Source organism: Cetorhinus maximus, chromosome 24, assembly GCF_964194155.1.
Source record: "Cetorhinus maximus chromosome 24, sCetMax3.hap1.1, whole genome shotgun sequence".
NCBI classification, from domain to species: domain Eukaryota; kingdom Metazoa; phylum Chordata; class Chondrichthyes; order Lamniformes; family Cetorhinidae; genus Cetorhinus; species Cetorhinus maximus.
The window spans coordinates 40,444,474-40,469,266 of NC_135902.1; the positions used below are offsets into that span (position 1 = coordinate 40,444,474).

At 41.7% G+C, this 24,793-nt stretch overlaps 1 protein-coding gene across 3 annotated transcripts in view; it reads left to right on the forward strand.

The window, feature by feature from the left end:
* The window catches only part of slc39a11 (solute carrier family 39, member 11), a 644,945-nt gene that overhangs the window by 157,471 nt on the left and 462,681 nt on the right, over positions 1–24,793 (forward strand). For 2 of the 3 annotated variants that reach the window (XM_078571119.1, XM_078571121.1), the window contains one exon: positions 7,693–7,837. In XM_078571119.1, the coding sequence (XP_078427245.1) occupies positions 7,693–7,837 (145 nt within the window). The remainder of the gene's footprint in view (positions 1–7,692; positions 7,838–24,793) is intronic. The other variant, XM_078571120.1, reaches the window with a different exon arrangement.

Consider the following 24,793-nt stretch of genomic DNA (forward strand, 5'->3'; position numbering starts at 1 on the left):
GATGCCTGTTTTCATTCTTTAATCATCTGACACAAACCAACTCAATTTAAAATGATACAATGAAATTTCAATCATTAACAGGAGCTGAGCAGAGTATGGATCAAAAAGCATGTAGCTCACAGTACTCCACAAAGGGGTCACGGTTGAAATTTATTACCAATAATTACTTTATTTCACCAATTTTTGTTGGCTAGAGGAACTTGACTGTCAGTGTAATCATTATGAACATTGGCTTCCGAATTAAAATAACGGAGCCTTAGCTGGTTGCATTTATATTGCACCTTTCATGTCCTCGGGAGTCCCAAAATGCTTTACACTTAATTCATTACTTTTGAAATATAGCCATTGTTGTAAGGAAACTGACGGTCAATTATTTACACACCATAAGGTCCCAAAGGCAGCAATGAGGTCACAAATCTATTTTAGTTAGGTTGGCTGAAGGACCAATTTTGGCCAGGGAGCACATGGAACTCTTTTGCTCTTCTTCGAACCAGAGTGCTGTGGTGTCTTTAACGTTCAGCTGAGAGGGAAGACCTTGGTTTAATGTCTCAGCTGAAAGTCTCTCTTGACAGCACACTGAAGTATCTGTCCGGATTATGTGCTTAAATCTCTGGGGTGAGGCTTAAATCCATGACCTCTTGACACCAAGAAGGAAGTGCTACCGCTGAGTCAAGGCCGACGCCTAAGTACAGTTGGGAGATTCTGATTGGATATAGGAAGTATTACACTGGAACACCATAACAGTACTTTGTTCAGTTTTGAGGTCAGGAATATGGACTTGCAGATCTGGCCCTTTTCAGTTTATTTGGCAAAGCAGCAAGTAGCGCTCTCATTCATCATGTTAATGTTCTGCAAAATAACATAAAAACAAGAAGTTTAAATCAAGTAGCAGTTTAACTAACACCTTAAAAAAGTGGTTTGTTTCTAGCCTCTGGGGTGATGTGCAACAGGTTGTCCCCAGTTCTGACCTGACTTCTTGCGTGTTATAATACTACCCTGCATCAAATTACTTTGATGTATCATATCTTCAGCCGCTTTGCCCTGTCACTTACTCCTCCCCAGATTTTGAGTTTCCACTAAAACTATATAAATGTGCATGTTCAAATAACAATCACTTTGAAAGTTAGCATTTAGCATGTCAATGCTAATTGAGCAGCCTCAACACTGCATGGTGCACTACGATTGACCAGCCAATCATCTAAAGGATAGCTCTTTATTTTGTTAAGTCATTGCCTCTCATCCAACAGTTGGGCCTCTCCAACCCTGTGCTAATGGGTAGAGAAGTTACCTCTGCAATGTTGGGTTAATTATGGATAACCCTCCAATATCTGACTAAATTACAGAGTCATTGCCAGTTAGGGATTGAATATTTGCCATGAAGCAACCCAAGTTCTGACTATGATTCGTGGGATTCTGCATCAGGCTCCTGAAATATATTCTTTTTTCGTTCCTTTCCATTAGTAAGGGTGTATTCCCTGAAGGAGTTTTACGTAATTCATTGAACCAAATGTTAGTTACATTGAGACTAAAAAATTACAGTTTTAACATTTAATTTATAAATAGTTGATAATTATTAAAGGAATAATTTAAAGCTGAATATCTTGTCCCAGGGAAGGCATACGCAGTCACTTTCATTGCAATAATATTTAATAGTTGTACTATATCATGGAAAAAAAAGTCTCTTTTAAGTTGCTTTTCTCCACTGCCTTGTTTAGGTTTTAAGGCAGAGGTAGGTAGATTCTTGACTAACTAGGGAGTCAAAGGTTACTTGGGCTAGGCGGGAAAGTGGAGTTGAGGCCTCAATCAGATCAGCCATGATCTATTTGAATGACAGAGCAGGCTCGAGGGGCCAAATGGCCTATTCTTGCTCCTAATTTGTATGTTCGTAGGCTCCCTTGCAACACACACAATTCTCCAAGACAGCAGGGTAGCAAGGGGTAGCAGGTCTCAAGTGCCTGTTTAATTTTCAGCAAGGTATTCAAATCCAAGTCTCACAGTTGCTTCTGCATATTCATTGCTGACTGTCTGAGTCGATAGCACTAATGAAATTGTTCCGTTGCACGATCAATAAAAACAAGATAAATGATGGTGAACGTTTTGAGACTGAAGGTGGGCCTTATTATACATCTGAAGGATGGATTTTCTCTGTAACCGACCAACCAGGTCAATATTCCATCACGGGAAGACATAAGCATTGCACAACACGTAACGCTAGTCTTGTTGAGAAATGGAACCTAATGCCCCAGCAATTATTGCCTCAGGTGTCAACTTTGGTTCAGTGATAACAATTGCACCTCATCCATGCTTTTGTTACTTCCTGGCTTGACTGTTCCAACGCTCTGCTGGCCCGTCTTCCATCTTCCACCCTGCGTAAACCTTAGCTCATCCAAAGCTCTGCTGTCCTTATCCTAATTCATTCGCCCATCACCCCTGTGCTTGCTTATCTAGGTTGGCATCAATCTCTCAAATTTAAAATGATTACCCTTGTATTCAAATCCCTTCTATAGCCTCCTCCAACCTTGATCCCTGTCATCCTCTGAGAACTCTGTCCCTCCAAGTCTGGTCTTGCGTGCCGCTGACTTCCTTCGCCCCACCATTGACAGGGCCTGCACAGCTGAAGGCGATACTCAAGTACTGAAATTCCCTCCCTAAACCTTTCTGCCTCTCCACCTCTCCTTCATTAAGATGCTCCTTAAATCCTGCCTCTTTGATCAAGCTTTTGGGCATTTGTCCGAATATCTCCTTACGTGGCTCAGTGTCACATTTTGCCTAATAACAGTTTTGTGAAGCACTTTGGGACATTTTATTAGGTTAAAGGTGATATATAAATGCAAGTTGTTGTTATTTCAGCTGTCATTGATGTGGTCATTTGCTTTGAGGATAAGGATTAGACATTCCCGCAGTTCTTCCCTTTAATCAATCAGCTTTGCATTTCACTCACTTCCACCTTCTCCTAATTCTCTATAGTATTTAATGATGGACTGTGTCAAGCTGCCACCCCCTGATGTTCTTTATCTTTATTTTGTTCTGTCATGTAACTCCAGTCTTAACATGACCTGCATAAACTTGGGAGAATACTTGATTTGAGATAACGTGAGTTGACTGCTAATATTGTGGTTGATTGCTTGAATAATTAATGACAGTGGACTATTGAATTTGTTTTGCCTTCCAGAACTGGGTTATGAAAACAGAATAAATGAAACCCTTATTGAAGCAGAGTGATGGCTCAATTCTTACAGGAGGACAGGCTAACTCATTACTATGTATTAGAGACGAATGAAGTCATGAGTGAAGTTGAATAATGGTCTGAATGTTACTGAAGAGTAGACCTCTCATTATATGTTAGAAATAGAACCAAGCGACCATATTTTAATTAAGAAGGAGGTTTTGCTGCTGATTTATGTTTAACCTTTCGGTTTGAAAGATGCTTGTTGTGTTGTGTCGTGTGGTGCATCCATGATGAAGATTATGTAATTTGCTGTGGTTTTATGCATTCCCTTATTCGAGGGTGGAATTACTTTGAGAAGATGGATGTTTTTGTGGAGATTTGTGGTTGATGGTTGTGGCTTTATTGAATGGATTGAAAAATGGGATAGTAAATAATTTTGTTACGGGTACAGAAACTGGTCCTGTGGCCTAACACGGCTAATTAATGCATCTGAGTGCATTTCTTAACTCCTGTCTATCAAAGTCTTGCCTAGCACTCTGATCAAATCTCCATGGACTAGAGCCTGCATTTAAAATCACTTGATATCGTAATGAATTAAGACAGAATTTAGACCATCTTAATCAATCTCTTGTGGTATGACACACAGTAAGTTGGAGAACATTTTCTTTCTCTTGCTTGCCTCTCCTGTCTATATGTTGTTGTTTCTTTCTTTGCCTCTTGTTATGCTTCATTCTTTCTCTTTCACCTCTGCTCTTCTCCCCCTAATCCTTTGTTTCTTCCTCTTTTTTTTCCCTTTCCGCCTTGATCTACAGCCAACTTCTGTATCCTCCCTTCACTTTTGCTACATTCATCACTCACCTCACCTTTAACTCTCCGCTTCTCACCTCCCTCCACTTGCACTAGGGCTGGCAGTGAGAACCACTTCGCTTCCTAGCCTCTCATCTTAATTGCTTCCTTCAAAATGCATTGTTTGGATTCAAAATTCAAGTTTTTAAACAGAAACCAAATCAGAATGAGGAAAGACACATTGACCTGGAAAGTTGTTGGGACTGTGCTCGGTTTTTTCAGGCATTAAATGAGCACTTAAGCATCCAACATGGTAAGTGAGGTGTGCCGCCTGCTGTATTGATAAAGGACTGAGCCTGAAATAAGCATTTAGTTGTTTACACATGTAAATAGAAAGCCGAGTGCCTCTTTTACCACTCCATCCCTGAATTGGGTGGTCCTGAACTTACCAAGTTTTTGTTTAAAGAAAATACTTATCTGAAAGTGGATTTTTTTTTATTATTCATTTAGGGGATGTGGGCATCAGTGGCTAGGCCAGCATTGTTTGCCCATCCCTAACTGCCCTTGAGAAGGTAGCGGCGTGCTGCCTTCTTGAACCGCTGCAGTCCTTGTGGTGTAGGTACACCCACAGTGCTGTTAGGGAGGGAATTCCAGGATTTTGACCCAGCGACAGTGAAGGAACGGCGATACATTTCCAAGTCAGGATGGTGAGTGGCTTGGAGGAAAACTCCCAGATGGTGGTGTTCCCATGTGTCTGCTGCACCTGCCCTTCTAGATGGTGGTCGTCATGGGTTTGGAAGATGCTGTCTTAGGAGCCTTAGGGATTATGGAGTTCTCGATCCTGCATGACAGCTGTTCTGAAGACCAATGCTGGCCTCTGTTGAGTCCTAGGCCCCACCCTCCAAATGCAGGAAACTATAGGCCAATTAGTCTAACACCTGTCACTGGGAAAATACAAGAATCCATTATTAAGGAGGTAGTAGCAGGACATTTAGAAAATCATATTACTATCTAGCAGAGTCAACATGGTTTTATGAAAGGAAAATTGTCTTTGATATACTTATTAAAGCTCTTTGATGATATAACAGGCAGGGTGGATAAAGGGGCACTAGTAGATGTAGTGTATTTGGATTTCCAAAAGGCATTCAATTAGGTGCCACATAAAAGGTTACTGCACAAAATAAGAGCCCATGACGTTGGTGGCCACGTATTAGTATGCACCGAGAATTGTCTATCTAACTGGAGTGTCACAGTAAATGGGTGATTTTCAGGTTGGCAAAATGTAGCTAGTGGAGTACCATAAGGATCACTGCTGAGGCCTTAACTATTTTTGATATATCTTAATGACTTATTAATAACAGCTCTTTAACCTTGGTCCGGATCTAGTCCAGTCTAATTGTGGGGTGGGGAAGGAGACCCCTCCGACCCATAATTGCCCCACAGCAAATAAGCATGAACTGTTTTTAATCCTGGCTCTTAGCAAGATTTGGACCACAAAACTATCACTAGTTGGACACAAATTTGTAAATTCAGGGTCCAAGGATATGTTTAGTGAGAGAGTGGAAGTGTTCACATTGGTGCTGTTTTAATGAGCCTGTGGTTAAGTCATATTGTAGGGGAAGCATGGAGGAAGTCACATTCTGGACTTGGCTCATGCTATACTTGACGTGGGAGTGCATACTGCTCATCACTTTCCCAGAAGGGGTGTCCATCATCTGAGCTCAACCAGTGACAATGGGGACACTTAGTACAAATTATATTTTGACAGCGACAAGTTTGCCTTTCCTGTGCTCGGGTCTATTGAGTCACTTGAGCATACCCAATACAAGAGAACTAAACTGGGCTCTGAAAAGCAGCATGTGTAATTGACTGTTGCATCTTTGAACTCATTAACTGTACCCATGCCATCCAGGAATAGCAAATGCTGCATCTGTTTTACCCCTCGCACAATCAAGTTCACAGGCTCCCCAGATCACTTTCTCTGATGCTATTCGCAGATTCTCTTAAAACAAATGTTTGAAGAAATGGGTAAGAGTGAAAAGAATGAAAGTTCGAAATGACAATTGTGAATCACTACCAGTGTGTTTGATATACCTGTATTTGCTCTCTGTCCACAAAATAGGCCTGTGCCACCCACTCAGTGAACAAAATGGCAATATTAAAAATAAACTTGCACTCACTAATTCAAACAGGAAAGACCTATTTTGTGTGTTTTAGTTGAGTGTTTGCTGAAAGGACTTGTATCAGATAGGTTAATAACATTTACTGACTTACCCCAATGTGATATTCATAATACTGTGTGAAAAGTGACAATGTGACTTTTTAAAAGTATATCTGCATGCAAAATGAACAAAACTATGGTGGGAAGAAATTATTGTTCAAGTGATTGTGTCCGATTGCGACTGTTTTTCAAAAGGATTATCGATGGTGATGTTCTCTTGTTAATGGTAGCTGTGGAAAGGAGGTAGCATCCTTCTGAACTGAATTTGAACCAAGTTTTCTGAATGCAGTGTTTCCCATTCTCCAGCCCCTTGCCTTTCAATGTCTCTAACTGATTTTCCCCTTTGCCCCTTGACAGGGGTTTTCAGAGAGAGAGCAGGTTACAGAGATATGAGGAGAAAAATCCAGCTAGCTATTACTGTAGAGTTACTGGAATCTTACACACAGGAGAAAGAGGTTTTAGCTCTTTCTTCTTTCAGGCTAGGAGCTATTCTGCTGCACAGCTCTCACACAAGCCCTGGTCACCTGGTCAGGAGCCAATTAAACCGTTGTTGCCAGGCAGTCCCCCATTAGACCAGACTCCTCCTTGGCACCAATCCTGTCTTTCATGGCACACCCTGTTCCAGGACAGCAACATTGTATATATCCCTCACATTGTTCCAGTCGACATGTCCTTCAGACTGTAGCCATTGTAATTTTAATCCACAGTCCAACAGAAATTAAAAGACATTTACACAAGAAAACAAGTGGTATGCACTGATATGATGTTGCAGTGTTGCTACACATTGGACTGCCTCTCTGTTTTCTTCCAAGGCATGGTAGAACACCTGGGTGTTGAGTTTCCTCAACAACATCATAGATTTTTAGTTGTGCTGTTGTAGGGCAATGCAGCGAAGAAGTTAAATCAAGGGGCAACAAAAAGTATCATAGAATCATAACAGCACAGAAGGAGGCCATTCAGCCCATTGTGGCTGTGTCAGCCCTCTACAGGAACAACTCAGCAAGTCATAGTCCTCACCCTTATCCTGTAGTTCTGAAGATAATTATGTAATTTTTTTTTTTGAACACCACGATTGAATTTGCCTCCACCACACAATCAGGCAATGCATTTCAGATCCCCGCCACTTACTGCATAAAAGTGTTTTTCCTCATGTTGCCTTTGGCTCTTTTGCCATCCACCTTAAATCGGTGCCCTTTGGCTCCCGACCACTCCCGCCAATGGAAACAGTTTCTCCCTCATGATTTGAACACCTCTATCAAATCTCCTCTCGACCTGCCCTTCTCTAAGAAGGACAAGTTCTCTGCCCCACCTTGCCAAGCTGCATTTCCTGGTAAATTGCTCACATTCAAGAGTTGATGTCAGAGAAGCCTGGTTACCTACGCATTCTCTGAGAGAGATGATATGTGGGCTGGGGTAACTGCAGAATGGGAAAGGGAATATAAGAAGGAAACATCTTGGGAAAGCAAATACAAATCCTATTACAGTGCCTGATTACACCTGTCCTATTCTATTCCAGGGTCTTGATGATTCTCCACAAATGGCATTTGCACTCAATCAGGAGCTGAAACCAGTGAAGGAAAAGAAGGAAGATGAAGGGGGAGATGCCCAGACGCAAGATGAAGAATTTGCCATCCGGATAGGTAGAGGTGGATTATCAGCAGGCAAGCATTGTGTCATATACCGACAAACACAAAAATTGATTTAAACAAGTTTTAAAGGGGGCGGGGGCACTGCATTTATTTAAATAAGAAGTTAGGTTAAATGGCAGTCCAAGAGTTTAGTTGTAGTTTCTGGTGGTTCAGCTGCTGAAGCTTCACAAGTAACGAAAATTATTCTTTTCTTTGGCTGCAGACTGTTTTCTACTATGTTCTAATCTTTATAACTAATGCGGTATGTTATCTGCTCTGGACCTGGGTGCACTGTCAAGCCTTTACTCTATCTGCTCCCACTTCTGAATGGAGCGTGGCTTTCTTCACATTATACCGTCTTTTCCAGAGTGAAGGTCAGAAATGATCAGAAGGCATTAAAGACCTCATCAGGCTAGTGCTTATTATTGATACTCTCCCAAAGTTATAAATTTTCAAAATTAAAGAAAAACTTTTAATATTGATTCCACAGATGGATTTTCCTGCAATTACATGCCGAGGCAGAAAATTCATTTGTAATAGTTGCAAAATTGCTGATTTTAGGAAGTGTTGCCATCTTAAATTCCTGAAAATTGTTGGGTTTTTTTTTGTTAGCTTTAAGTTTTTTGTAAGGTTTGGAGTCCCCTCGGGGCTGATGGCTGCCCCATGGATAGACTGGGAGCTGAAAAATAGTGGGTCCGAGCAGGAAGCTGGCAAATAGCTTGAATCTATAATCAATTTTATAAGTTTCTCAATAGATTACAATTTAAGAAGAAAACTCAAGAAGTAGGATAACGTAGGGCTCAGGCCTGGTAACCCAGAGGTGTGTACACTCCTGCAAGTGGGTTGGAAGGGTTCTGACGTTTCTTAGATCCTAAGTTACAGGCTAAAGGGACTTTATCTCCCGCAATTATTATTTTTTTTTTTACAAAAATTCAAATATTGTATAAAGGAAAAAATGAGTAGTGGTTTCTACAGTGTTACAGTGACATCGATTCAACATTGACAGCTTTAAAGACGTTTTACAGTCAAGGTGCATCTCTCAAGTTACAGCTTTTGCACATGTGTGGGAGCATATGCCCCCTATAGGACACAGAACAAGCTTCCTTGTTTCCATCTTTTGTGTTTGATTTGACTCCTAAGGTCTTCCAGCTTTGGATTTTACGACCATTAGGATAGGACCAGTTTGCAATGTGTCCTTTGACTAAAATGCAATGTAATGTGATGGTATGTCGCCCTGTTCAGTTCATGCATGGCTCTTTCTGAACCGCTGCAGTTCATGTGGTTCAAGAAGGAAGCTCACCACCACCTTCTCAAGGGCAATTAGGGATGGGCAATAAATGCTGGCCCAGCCAGTGAAGTCCACATCCTGTGAATGAATAAAAAGAACTGTGGCAACAATTATTTATTTACATTTTTATAGCTCTTCAGAGGGCATCTCCATCTTGAGATATCCTTGCGATCTCCTACCTACATCAGCAGAGCCCCCCCTCTCCCCGTGGGGCTGCTGGCCGGACATCACTGCAGGCGCTTTGATCAGGCCTCCTGATTCCCTGGTGCACCCACCATCCTTAATTGGATGGGGCTCCCGGTGGCGCATTTTAATTGGCTGCCTCCAGGAAGATCACATCCCAATGTCCTGCTACAGCCACTTCCGGGTTTCCAACTATACCGCTAAATTAAAAAATCATTGCGACTCCAGATTATCTCGCTCCATTAATAAAATAGGCCAGTAACTGCATTCATCAGTGTTCAATGGCAGGTAATTGTAAGGAACTGGGAATAGACTAAATGATGTGTCAAAGATAAACAAGTGGGACAGTTGCCAGGCCATCAGTGCAGATGGGTACTCCTTCACATGATATCCTGTGTCTTCAGCTGTGTCCTCTGGCACCCATGCTCCAGGGGAGGTGGGGGTTGGATTTAAAGAAGGACTCGCTGAGCCCCCGGTCTGCCTCAGGGAGACTGTCTCCAGACAAAGGCTGGGTTTTGGCCTCAGCAACGGGGTGCCAGTCTGCCATCGGCTACATCTCGGTGGTGTAACTAATTTGACCCCAAGTAGTGACTTGGTCGTACCTCATTAACTACCCGCCAGTGCCAGTCGGACCCCACCGCCTGTAAGAGCGCTTGGAGCTGGGATCACGTTGGGAGGCCCCCTGACGTGAGATTCTCTCATTTTGCTGCCGGTCTCACCTCCTAACCTACGCCCCCGTGACAGGGAAAATTCAGCTCCTGGTCAATCGAGGCTTAAATTTTCGTTTGTGCCTTGCACCGCTATCTGTTGTGGACCAAATGGAAGAAGGATAAGGAGACTTGACACTAAACAGTAAGAGTCATGAGTAAAAGTGGGCAATTGAGGAATGGACAGGTTTCGAAAGAAACCCTTTGATTCCACCTGACTGGGCACTTAAGTTGAACCTGAGTTTAATGCTGGGCCCAACTTATCTCCCCATCATACTGTGAATCAAAAGACTATCTTTTTCACATCTTCATGTTTGACTACGCACTGGACATTGACTCCAGCAAACACTCTGGTCACTTATTTGTTGTGCCCACAAACAAGGAATTTTTTCCCTTACTTTATCTTTTGAGCAGCTTAACTTGTGCCGTGCTGCCCTGCCATTTCATCATATCCATTCATCCTCCAGATAAATACTACATGCTACCATCAGGTAAATTTGAATGGAGGTGGTATTGGGTAGGAACTCATTACAGGAGACCTCATAAATTATTCCCCACCATAGTATTCAAAAACTGGCGTTTCCCTTCTGCTCTTTCACAAAGGAAAAGAGAGTGAAGGATATCCATCCCTGCCTGATGTTGCCTAATTATTAACGCTTGGCATTAATCGAGTTTGGAAAGAAAAGTGGGATTTTCAGGAGTGTGAAATAACAAAAGATTATAAAGCTAGTTTATTTTCACTTAAAATAATTTTTTTTGGCTCCATTTGTGAATTATCATAACCCTGCAAGATTTACTGGTTCCTTTACCCCTCTTTTTTGCCAACTGTTTGATTGTACAAGAAGTTCCCAGGCTAAGGCAACTAGCTGATGTCACACAGTTCAGAGTTCACAAATAAATTTGCTGTTTAAATTTAGAAAATGAAGTTGTTTTAAAGTGGCGGCTGGAAATTGCGTGAATGTTAACTTTGACACCTGCTAGCTAGTTCCTGCACACACAGGTGGGCAGGGAGAGACAGAATATTGGATGTACACAGAGAGGTGGGAGCATCAGGACCAACATCACAAAAATGTACTTGTGTGCCAAAGCCAATTCGTTTGGCATAAATCAAACTAATTACATAATTTTCTCTTTAGAAGCGGTATTTTCTTTGCACCATTCTGTGGAAAATACTCAACATAATGGCTGAGTTCTCTGCAAGTCATAATCAGCTATCATTTCATATTGGGAGATATTATATGGGGCCATATGGGCCCCTTTCTTTCAGATGCTAGCTACAAGGGAATATTTATGAGTAGTGGCATTTTACTGGGAATATGGAGGTAGTCTCAGTGACGTTTTAAGCCAGAAGCATTAATAGTAAAGTCCAGAATTTCTGGTGGGAACTTTCCTGGTGGACTTTTCTAAGTATTCTTACCCGGAGGTCCGGCAATTTTCCATTATTTGGTCCTTCACATTTTCCCATCACAGAATAATGTTACAACATTATGTATCAGCCTGTTTCCTGCCTATTAAACCCATTATCTGCTTGCCATTGGCAGGAGTCCGCAGCATACATGACTCACTTTTATCCCAATTGCTCTCCCTGTTCTGTTAAGTTCCTTTTTTAACAGGTTGCTAATTCTCCAGACAAAGATACCCCATGCTGAAATGCTGAAGTATATGCTTTCTGTCAGATTCTGATGGATTTGCTGTTTATTTCTGTTTTTAATTCTGGCTTCTGTATTCACAGAATTTGCTCTCCCCTCAGATTTTGATTTTGAAATCTCATTTGGTGCATTTTTTGGCATTTTGCAGCCAACTGTAATTAAGTGTAAACACCCCAGTACCACTTCCTATTTTATTTTCAAACACTGCCAATTTCATTAGTGCAATGATTGGAATTCTTAAAATAAAGACAGTTACCACATTCATTCAACAGAGCAAGTAGTTGACTTTAAACAAAAAGCAGTTGTAAGAGAATAAACCTACATATAAAGCAACAGCTGGGTATGCTCCAGAAAGATGTATTGAGGAATTATTTAAAGAAGTTGAATTTTAGCAATTCAATTATTATAAATAGTTTCTGTGGAGGCCAACACTAAATAAAAGCATTTTGGAGAAGGGAAGGTCAGCCAAGGCCCTTGCTTCTGATCCAAGGAACCCTACTTGTGTAAAAGTCAGGTGAGGACTGGACCGGGCTTAGTTATGCTGCCGATTTTTAAAAAAATCCCTCTGTGTTCATTCCTGTTTTCAAAGCTCATCAAACAATGTTACTTGGGTTGACAGGTGGGGCGATCTGGCTCGCCAAGGCCTTCATTGCGATCCAGCTGTTTTAAAAAAAAAAGGCGGAAGAATGGCTTCTGCCAACCAAAACAGTAAAAATTAAAATGATCCTGCCTCCTTGCAAGCATTTAAAAAATTATACGTCAATTTTTCCCCTACTTTTTTAATTCACTTGTACTTTTTATATTTCAGAGCTGACTATACTAAAATTGTCAAGCTAAGTAACTAGTCCTATTTCTTTTCATCCTCTGCAGCAAGGCAAAAATGCCTTTTCTGGTTACGTTCAGTGTAACCCTCACGTCAGCCACTTTTTTCTGTGTCCTGTGCAAAAGTGTTTCCGCAGCTTAGCTCATGCTCCTTACAAACTGCAGCGTAACCTTCTGTGTCGTGTATTCGGCGACGAGCTGCATGCCCAACAATGGAACCTTTATTGCCCACGATGCATGCATTGAAAATAGCGCAGAATCTCACTGACCTCTCCAATTGATAGACTCTCTGTCCGAGTATATTTCAGTATCTCAAGAGTGCTAGCTCAGATTTATTCTGAAGTAAAATTAAAATTCACAGACGCAGTGGACTTCTTGAGATTACAAAATTTTACTTAACACACAGGACACTATTTTAAAATAACAAAATGCCTTGAAGTTATGGCCATCCTCTGTAGCATTGCACTTTCAGTTTGGACCCAACGTCTTTGATGTGCAATTCACGCATGAATGGAACTTTTATGGAAAACTTCAGCCACCCCAACTTATTAACTGTCCACTGAAGCAGAGTTCACTCTTTGGTTTGAGAAAAGATTTATGCCGCACCTCTTGGATTTTAAGTCCAAACTGGGACTTCGCCTCTCGTACTTGGGCATAAATAACTGATGGACTGAAAATCTCTGCCATGTGTGACTTTCTCGACAGGTCCTATGTGGAATGAATTTAGCCTGAATCCTAATTGTAGTGAGCATGGGCCTACAGCTCAAAGTAATTTAGCACCGACCTCATTCAAAAAGGACACAGGGTGACTGATGAGAGAAATAGAAATTAAAGGCCTACTGCTGGTGTAGTAGGGGCAGATCTTCTGAGATACGTGGTTAAGTAGAGTAGAGGGATTCTTAGTTGAATATATAGTGAAAATGCTGGAAATACTCAGCAGGCCAGGCAGCATCTGAGGAGAGAGAAACAGAGCCAATGGATCAGGCTGGAAACATTGGCCGGAATTTTCCGTTCTTGTCCGCCGCAGGACCAGAAATTCCCACCGGAAGTCCACGGACCTTTTGCTGGTCCGTCATATTCTCCATCCCGCCTGCGATAATTCCTGGAGTGGACGGGAGTGGAAAACCCCGGCCATTATCTCTGCTTCACTCTCTACAGATACTGCCTCGCTTGCTGAGTATTTCCAGAATTTTCTGTCCATACTTCAGATTTCCAGCATCTGCATTATTTTGTCTGGATATTTACTTTACACCTGTTTTTTGTTGTTGTCACATATGAAATGTTCTAATTCTGTTGGATTAGGTGAGCATTTAGCACATTGCCCATGAATGCAATGTCACAAACTTGCACAAATGAAAACCCTTGGCCTGAATTTTCGCTCACGAAAATGCCGGCCGAGGCCTGAATGTGGAAGGCCCACCCCTGAACCCGGCCTTTGCCATTTTCGCGGGCGGAGGGGGGAATGGGGGCAGGTTGGAAATCACGTGGGTCATGGAGGCAGTTGCCCTCATAAATCGTCAATTGCCTCTACTTGCGTGATTTTGGTGAGGTAGGTTTTGACATATGGAAGTGTGTTGGATGATGAGTGAAGCAATGCAAAGAAGAATTGAGGCTGCAGAGTTGTGGTTTCTGAGATGAATAATTAAAGATATCTTGGACAAGTGACACTACTAATGAAGCAGTGCTAGTAAAATCTGAGACCAAAAGAACTCTGCTGACGAACAGAGCCAAACAGACCCTGGCAGAGCCAAACAGAGCCAAACAGACCCTGGCAGAGCCAAACAGAGCCAATACAGAGGCAAACAGAGCATAGCAGGGCCAAACAGAGACTGGCAGGATCAAACAGAGCCAAACAGACCCTGGCAGAGCCAATACAGAGTAAACAGAGCATGGCAGAGACTGGCAGGATCAAAAAGAGCCAAACAGAACCTAGCTGAGCCACACAATGCTAATCAGAGCCAAACAGAGCCTGGCAGAGTAAAATAGACCCAAACAGATGCAAACAGAGCCAAACAGGTAGAGATGGTTGGAATTTCTTCACGTAATAAAAAAAAATCATGATTTATAAAGTCTGCTGATGGGAAAGATCGATGGTATCAGAGATCGAGGTAAAGAAAGAATGATTTTTTTAAAGAGCCTCTCAAACTGGATGAATGTACCACCAATGAAGATGATCCATGCCTCCAGAGCAAGGTTATATAGAGGTCCATGGCCGCCAACACCCTCACAGGGCATGGCACCTGAAGAAACAGTGAGAGAGAGTTGTCTGAAACCTGAAATGTGCAGATTAGACCTGGTAGGGACAGCTCTGAACCTCGTGGATTCATTTGGATAGCCAGGGTACTATTTTGGAGAGGTAAGGTAGCCTTTGGGACAGGTCAGATGTCCTTTGGGATTGTTAAAAGTAGACATGATTGTGCATAAGAAGTGCATAAACCCATTGGAACTATCCAGGCTGTCAAAGCTCATTGGAATTGTCAAAGCTGTCAAGGGATTTAACTTGGCTGGGCTTTAAATTAAAAAAAAGTGTGGAATTAAAAAAAAAAATCAGTGCTTGATATTTCACTCTGAGGTCATAGCCTGAGGCTTATCATTATAGGATTTGTGCTACATGACTGATTTTACAACCTAACATTATCACAGTAGGGTGCCTGTTAGGTGAGCAGTTTTATTGACAGCTCCAAGTGTTTATAAAATAGAAACGTTTTTTTTCATAAGAGATTAGTTGAAGGAATTTCCATGTATTGAATGGTTTTTTATCAGTTTTTTAGAATAGTGACATCATTAATAGACACAACTTTATTTCATGTCGGCATGGCTCCTGGGTTTTGCCCATGGTGGGTACTAGGTGAGTTTGCATGGAGGGTATAAGGGCAGAAGGTGGTGGGTAGGGGGCATGGATTGGCATGAGTTTGCACTAAGTTGGCATATGGGCTATAATGGTCCATGGGGATGTTGGGGCATGAGTTGTTATAGGGAGTATGGGGGCCCATAGAGGGGTGGATAGAGGGGCATGTGGTGGCATAATGTGTTTAAGAGGGCATCAGGGTATGTAGGGGGGCATAGGGTATTAGGGGCCATGTGGGATGGGTGGAGGTGCATGAGGTGACATGGGGAGTGTGTGGGGAGTGAGGAGTTTTTAGGGGTGCAGGCTGCAGGGATGTTTTATGCTTCATTCATTTTTTAAATAACTTAAAGTCTGGAACACAGAGGGAGGCCTTCTACCCAGCTTGCCTTCACCCTCGGCAGCCGCCTCATTCGTTTTGGGGGCGGCGGGCCCGACTTTTAATGCAGCCTGACCCCGAAATGTAAAACCGACCTCCTGGGCCCCTTTTTCCCGGGACCGGGTTCGTGGAGCCAGGAAGTGGCGCCAGACTCTGTGTACCTAACCCAGGAGCGAAAATCTGGGCCTTTGTCTCATTCTCTGTATGTCGCGCATTGTTCATGTGGGAGACAGAGGTGACCAAAAACCAAACTATTTAGAATGGGCTCTTTTCTACCTCCTTTGCTCCCCTGGCCATGGTGACTCATACTGGACTGCAGGAGCAACCCTGGAACCTTGTTGAACTGACCATTCTTCAGCTGTGAGCCTAGATATTTGGGCAGTTCAACTGTGAAGACCATTGGAGGGAACTTGAATCTGACCTCACTCAGTATTCATAAGTGTATTTCCAGTATAATTGTTGGATATTAATCATGAACTGGAACTCTCCCCACTTTATTCTCTCTCACTGCCTCCGCCCAGTGTACTGAGAATAATTGTAACACACCCATGGCTGTGCGATGCTGAAATTAGTTAACTCCGCACTAACCAGAGGTCAAACTAATAAATTTCAGGTGCCATGTCTCGCAGTGTATTTACACACTGAACCAGAAATATGGAGCAGAAAAAGAGGTATGTAACTGATGTCAGGTTGATAATACAAGTGAGAACCAGGCTGAAAATGGAAAGTTCGAGGGGAAGTAATAAAAAATAAATGAAAAGCAAAGAGAACACATAAGAAGAGACTGGCAGCTAATAATAAAATGAATCCAAAAGTCTTCCATGGGCATATAAATAGTAAAAGAGTTGTAAGAGTAAGGGTAGGGCTACTTAGGGACCAGAAAAAGGTTCTACTTATGGAGGTAGTTGAGGTGGTTGAGGTGCTAAATGATCACTGTGCATCTGTCTTTACCAAGGAAGAAAATGTTTCCAAAGTGATAGTGAAAGAGGAGGTGCTTCAGACACTGAATGGGCTAACAATTGATGAAGAGGAGGTATTAGAAAGGCTGGCTAACAGTTAAAAGTAGATCAGCCACCAGGACTAGATCAGATGCATCTGAGAATACCGAGCAAAGCAATTGTGAAACTTGTGGAGGTGCTGACCCTCATTTTCCAATTCTCCTTCGATACATCGGTGGTGCCAGAGGACGAGAGAATTGCAAAAGTTAAACCCTGGTTCTAAAAGGGGTCTAAGGATAAGCCCAACAACTACAGGCCAGTCAGTTTAACCTGAGTGGGGAAGCTTGTAGAAGCAATTATCTGGGACCCACTTCACATTCAACTCAGATAAATGTGGATTACTTAGGCAGAGCCAGCATGGATTTGTTAAAGGCAAATTTATCTAACTTGATTGAGTTTTTTGGTGAGGTAACAGGGTTGATGGGGGTAATGGTGTTGAGGTGGTGTACGTGAACTTCCAGAAGGCATTTGACAAAGTGCTGCAGAATAGGCTTGTCAGCAAAGTTATCACCCAATGGAATCAAAGGGGCAGTGGTTATATGGAAATGAAGTTGCTTGAGCGACAGGAAACAGAGTAACGGTGACCACTTTTTTCTCGGACAAGAGGAAGATACATAGTGCGATTCCCCCGGGGTTGGGACTAGGATCTCTGCCTTTCTTTATCTATATTATCTATTTTCTATTCTATGGGCCAGACCTTGGGGAGAGTGCCTGCAATGGGCACCTTGGCTGGGAGAGTGGGTCTGCGGCGTAAAAGAGGAGCCCCCACCTTTCCCGTCAGTGGCCCAAGGTGTGAGACCTGGCGAGTTTCAAACTTGGCTCTGGCTTTGTCTGCCATGGGAAAAATGATGTTGGAGCTGGAAGAGGCCCTTATCTGATGCCTCCCCTGCCACATGTAAAATTGTGATAGGGTTAGGGGCAGGGGTGTAGGCAGGCAGCGGGAACAGTGTACATGGCATTACCCCAAATTTTAAGCCCCCCGCCTGCCTGCCTTGGAGTATAATGTGGGAAAATGTGAAGTTGTTCACTTTGGCAGGAAGAATAAAAAAGCAGAGTATGACTTAAATAGAGAATGGCTGCAGAATTCTGAGGTGCAGAGGGATCTAGGTGTTCTAGTGCCTGAGTCACAAAAAGTTATTATGCAGGTACAGCAAGTAATTAAGAAGGCTAACGGAATGCTATCCTTTATTACGAGAGGCATTGAACATAAAAGTAAGGGTGTTATGCTTCTGTTATACAGGGCATTGGTAAGACCACACCTCGAATATTGTGTGCAGTTTTAGCCTCCTTATTTAATGATGGATGTAAATGCATTAGAGGCAGTTCAAAGGTTTACTAGATTGCTACCTGGAATGAGTGGGTTGCTTTATGAGGATAGGTTGGGCAGGCTGGGCTTGTTTCCACTGGAGTTTAGAAGAGTGAGGAGTGATTTGATTGAAATATATAAGATCTTGAACAGTCTTGACAAGGTGGATGCAGAAATGATGTTTCCTTTTGTGGGTGAGTCCAGAACTAGGGGCCACCCTTTTAGGACGGAGATGAGGAGAAATTTTTTTCTCTCAGAGGGTTGTGCGATGCTCGAACTCTCGGCTTCTGAAGGCGGTGGAGGTGGGGGCATTGAATATCTTTAAGGCAGAGGTAGATAAATTCTTGTTAGGCAAGGAAATCAAAGGTTATCGAGGGGTAGATGGGGATATGGAATTAGAAATACAAACAGATCAGCCATGATCTTATTGAATGGCAGAGCTGGTTTGAGAAGCTGCATGGCCTACTTCTGCTCCTATTTCATATGTTTGTATGCCAACTCGCCCCAAGGGGTGTGTATAATTCTGCTGTACAATTCCAACATTAATAACAGGGAGGGAGCTGTGGTTGACTGCATTTTCTTCAGATTTTAGTGTCCTGCAGCCATTATTGGAAATGAAGAATTGGTCAGGTAGTGCAGATAGAAGGTATTTTTTACTCCCTGAATAAACTTGTGGAGTTGGTGCCATTTTCATTCTGCATTGTTTAAACAGGATAACGAATGAATTGAGAAACAGCCCTGAGTGAGATGATATATCAGGACTTGAGGTGGATAGATTGAAGTGAGGCCTTATTGCTGTTTTCATTCAGGTTCTAACAGCACTGTGGGTGTAACTAGACCACATGGACTGCAGCGGTTCAAGAGGGCAGCTCACCACCACCTTCTCAAGGGCAACTAGGGATGGGTAATAAATGCTGGCCCAGCCAGCAAAGCCCACATCCCGTGAATGAATGGAAAAAAAACTGCATCATCTGCTGAGCTGATGCCTTATTAAAAGGGAATTCGTGTGAACAAACTTGTGAACAGCACATGTGGAATTCTGGTGGGATTATACACTCCATTTTTTTTTAAACCAGCAAGTGCACTGTAGAACCACTGCAGAAGAAGTAATTGGTAACATCCCTTGGATAGAAGTACAATGGGATTATGTTTCAGGCAGTAACTAGTGATAGCGGTGAACTCCGCCAATTGGAATGGTTGTAACATCACCATACAGGGGACTCAGTTTATCCAATTAAAGCAGCTGATAATTTCTGTGTGGTTTCATCCTAAGAAATGCACAATTGGCCTGATTGGAAATATTCTCCTTCAGTCAGGATTTGCACAAACCACAAATAAAGACTCTCTGTAATGCAACCTCTCAATCAGCCCCTCACTCAGCAATCTAACCTAAGCAGAAAATAACACTTATAAGACACCAATTTCACATAAATATAAATACTTTTCTTAAAAATATTGTTATGTTGTGCTGATTGTTGAGATTTGAAAGATTTCAGCAAGGAGAAAATTTTGGTTTGCTGTAATTCTATGTTGGGAGCAGGACTGCATTTTGTGTTTTATTGTTATGTTATTGATAGATAGAAAAGCAATTTAAGCACTTAAGCCTAAGAGCAGGATGTAGTCATTGCAACATTGAAGTGGATTTAATTGCAATTCAGTAATCAGCCACATTTGAATGGAACTAGTGGCGTGACTATACTACAGCTCTTGTACTGTGTACCGACCTCATATGTATGAAATATTGGTACTGGTGCATGGTTGCTGGAACAAACTTGGAACAACCTTCTGCTATTGCCATGCGGTGACTTCAGTCGTCATTTGCTAGTTTATTGAGATTTTCCATTCTTTTAATAAGTAGTAAAATTCTGCAGATGACCCAGTCTTTGACAGTAATGCTCACTATCAGGATACATATGGGGCAGAATTTTTCTGTCGGCGAGCTGGGGGCGGGGCCCGCCCCATTTAAATATTCAGAAAGGCGCCCACCCCATTTAAATACTCAGTAAGGTGGGTGGACAGTGCGATCAGCTGTCCGCCCGCCGACCTGTCAATGGCCAATTGAGGCCATTGACAAGGTAGTAAAACCAATTAAAGGCCCTGCCCGTCTAACCTTAAGGCTGGCGGGCAGGCCAGGAGCCCCAGCCGGCTTCTGAAAAAACATGAAACCTCATCCACCGGCGGGACGAGGTTTCATGTCTGTTTTAAAAAACTTTAATAAAGTTTATTTGATATTTATTAACATGTCCCATCTCGTATGACATTGTCACATGAGGGGGACATGTTAATAATTTTTTTATTTTTCTATTTTTACACTTTCAAAAACTTTCAGCGCTCTCCCTGAGGCAGCACTTCACGTGAAAGAGTGCACTCTGACAGTTGGGGAATCCCCCCCTGCCCGCACAGGAAGTGCGTAGCGCTTCCCGTCGGGCGGCCCACTTAAAATGGCGGTGGGGCCCGTTTCGGCGCCGAGCCGGTGGGGCCCGCCCACCCATCAAGAGCAAAATTCTGCCCATGGTTGCTGCTCAGTTTAAGGGCCTACCCTTGTGTTGGTAGGTTTGCCCAGTGAATCACGTAGACCAGGCAAGCTTCTCATTTGACCATCTTTGAGATGGCCGGTAAAAAGTGAAAGGGGCAGCAGAATTGGCTGGACAGCCCTGTCCATGGTTGGATGGGGAAAAATTGGCCAGGGTTCCTGGTCAAGAATCTCCAACACTTCCTGCCTACAAAATATTACTCCTCGTCATGTTTTTGTCATATTTTTCTCACACTTTTGGCCTGGCATGATCCCATTGTGAATTCTGATGTCCGCATTTGTAATATGAACCGCCTGCGTTACTTTGTTACACTGCAATTATGCCCTCCTGCTAATAGTGATGCTATCATGGTTCAGGTTTGCGCCTCCCATCTCCCTGTAATGCAGGGAAATTCTTATTCTGCTACTACTCTGATTCATTAGTTGCCCTAGGTTTCCCTATGTGACTATAAAAAATAATAAGTCAAAGCAGAAGATAAAAATTAAGACAGAATATATGACTTGAACACGGAGGCGGAATCCTTAATCTAGTTATCCTTCATCCACTAATGCTGCTTCACCCGAAGGCAACACTTGGCCTTGGCTCCCATGGGTAATGCCGCTGGAGTTTGGCGAACGTTCATAAATAGTGGCCCAGATTTTGGGGTCAGCCACAACGTAACAGCACTTGCTGTTGACCTCAGAGTCAGCTAGAAACTTGTCCGATGTGACAGTGGTGGAAAGAATTTCATCTCCAAAGAGGGATGGTTTCCTCAAGGAGTGAGCCTCGACATGGCTCTACAGCGTTCTGCAGCGAAGGCAGAAAGGACAAATCACATGGTGCAGTGATTGGGAGTCATGCCCACATGTGCACAGAATCTGTCAAAATCAAGCTGCTGAGAGACCTGTCATGTTAAAAACTTCATCGGGACAAAAGATCAGATCTGATAAATTGGATCAGGATCATTTTAAAGAATTATAGATTTAACGATATTTTTAAAAAGTGAGATTTTATTAGAAACTTTTCAATAAATCAAATTATATTTTACAAAGACATTATTTCAAAAAGTGAAGTATATTAAAATATTTAAAGTCTGATAAATCATGCTGAAAATTCATGTACATTATAACATTAAATCTTCTTAAAAAGTCATGTTCATTAAAACATTTAGAAAGTCTGATTAAACCTTGTTAAAACGTAACTTACATTAAAATATTTACGAAGTCAGCTAAATATTGCTAAATCCATTTGAGCATTTAAAAAATCCAAGAACTTACATTTGAAGGGAGCTGAAAGTTTTGCTCCGACTGCCATTTTGAAAGTTCTGCTCCAGTACTTGTATTTTTATCAAGTATTGACGAAACGACAAGAGGCTCTTAATGCCCTAAAGCATCGGCCCTAAAGTTTGTTGGTCAGGATAATTCATTGTTAGTGGGCAATCAGCCCAAATCCTCGCGACAGCCATATCTGTGGTTTTAATCTGCAGGTCAGTGACTAATACTGTGTGATGCCTCTAGAGCAGGGAAGATGAGCCCAGCACAACTTGTGGATTTACAGACGACACTGTGCAAGTTCAGAAAGTTGCCAGGCCTTTCCATGTCGGATGCTGAAAGCTTCCCCGCCCTATACAAAATCAGGGCCATTGTGTTTCTGTTGTCATTGCATCTAGTGAGTGGGTAGAGCAGCTCTTCCCCAGGTGAACATTTTTTTTGTAAAGTAAGAAATTGGTTGCAAAATCTTTCTGAAGAGATAGATCTATTAAAGTAATATGTCTCATTGTTAATGCACACTTGTGAAATGAGTGTCAAGGTCAAATACAGTTGGGGAGTCTTTAGTCCTGTAATATTCCGCGGTTTTTTTTTTGTAAGTCACCATTGGGGAAAACGTGTGCATCTCTATTGTGGCATTGACTGTGTCCTGAAAAGTTCAGTTAGCTTCTGAGAAACATCATGTGCTTCAAAATGAAAGGCATATCAAGATTAGGCATGGATGAAGATGAAAGAGGCAAAGTCGAGGAGACAGTCAGTTGATAACGTGAGATGCAATGATACAATGGCTAGAAATGCAAAGAAAGAATTAAAACTTTAGGAAGATTTAGAAGAACAAGAGCAAGGATGAAATTAGTACAGAAAGGTGCTATAGAGAGAGTGAAAGGAATAGTAGAGATACATGGGGAATGAATAAGTAACACAAAACACATAATCAGGCAAAGGTAGAACAGATTTATTTTGCACACAAACTAATTATTGTATTGAAACTATCAGGATTTGCGAAATTGGTTTTTCAGCTATCTTGAACTTACTGTTTGGCTTGTATGGCAGCTGGCTTGATTCTTTGCTTCTTTCCTGGGATCACTTTGGATTTTACAATATTCTTTCAAAATTGATTGAAATTTGAAGCTAAAAGTTCAGCTTTTGTTGGCCTAACTAGGAGTAGTTGAAATAATTTAACTTACTTTGCCTGACATTTTCATTAACTTTTGCTTTAAAAATGGTGACATTTATAAAGAGCTGGATGATTTTTCACTTCTGATATCCATCAATGCTGCTGTCTTGAATAGAAGTTTCATTATTTTAAATTTTATGGATGCTTTTTTCATTAAGGTGAAGGATGGCATTGTGGCCCCTTTTCTCCTTTTTGTACCAAGCATCACACTGACTGACATCAGACAAAAGGATGGATTTAATGTGGTTTGGGCTGCATGTTTAAATTGCATGAACAGTGTGCCTTAAACATCCACCTTCAGTCAATCTGCATTTAAATCAGAGTTAATTATTTGGTTCTCACGCCTACTAGCTTGAGACGAATTTTCAATACGTGTCACTGCACTGTAGCTTTTTTCTGTGACATAAGTGTGCCAACAACTAAGCAGAACTGCCCAATCTTACTTCATTTTGGAACTTCAATAGCTATCAGAGAGCCTTTCATCCTAAATGTGTGACTTTCCATTCTATTCGAACTGCAAAGCAGAGAGAATACGGTGCCCATCCAACACCTTCAATGTTTTCTAAATGCTTTTACAGCCATCATTTTCCTCCCTTTATTTTCCCCCTCCCCCGCCATAAAGCATCTCACCTTTTTATCCCCTCTCTTGGCTACGCAGGCTAAATTCTCCCCAGTACCTGTCATTGCTGTTTCCTGTTCATTAAAGGGCAAGGTTGAATACATCTCGTATTGTGGCCACATCAAGAACTGGTACAGCACATCACACCTTGGACAGCTCTCCCACTCCAAAGCAAACTTGCCTGTTTTGTAAAGCAGTGCCTTATTATTTGCAATATTAAATAGATTTTCGTAAAATTTAAACCCTCCTAAGTAGGCCAACATCTGCAGCTTGAAGCATGGATGGTTTCAGTTTGCCTTTCTCAATTCATTTTATGGATGTCACAATATATTACATTGAAAGTGTGATGGCCATTTTAAAAAGAAATCTATTATTGAAAAGATCCAGTCATTTTCCCTCAAAATCAACCACAGTTTGTGTACACTTGAGAGTTGACGTTTTAAAGTCAATTTTCTGTAGATATTTTAGGAGTATTGCATTGAATTGGATGAATTATTTGAAGTTATTGACTTAAAATCCCTGATGGATAAGAATAATGAGGTCCTTGTTTGTGCTGAAGATGCAAGTTTCAAGTCAAGTAAGTGCATGTTTCCTTGGTAATTTTACATAAAAAATGTAATTCCTTTCAGAAATATTATTGCGGTAAGTCTTGTCCAGTGAGCTGTTCACCTGGTACACGTTTTCTTGCATTATTTCTCCCTATAATCTACAGTTTTGTTCACAAGTGTTGGGATAAATGACTGCACTTCAATATTGTGACATCCGTGAGGTTTATTAACAAAATCTAAATCAAATCTTCCTAACCATCAAAGACACTGACAACTGCAGAGGAAGAGCTTTTGCATTGATAGCATGAACGTAATAGATCAAGTTTGTTCCTTTGAAATAATTAGTAGGTGTCCAATTTTATTTTCAAAATAGATGACACTTATTATCTATGTGTGGTATATGGCACAGAATGTTACTAAATGCCTGCAATTTTATTACTATCTTAAAAGTAGACATATGCAAATGTTCTGTTTTAGAATTGCAGTAATTTGAAAGCTTTGTTGAAATGGTTTGCCTGATTTGAATGCTCAGTTTTTTTTCAAAAAAACTCACTGCATTGTTTTACTGAGCACACCTCACGAGTATGATATGTTAGTTCCAAGCGAATGTCACTGCACAGAAGAAAATCCATTTTCACAAGTAACCTTTGTCACCACTAATTTGCAGCACTTTCTATATGTCAAAAG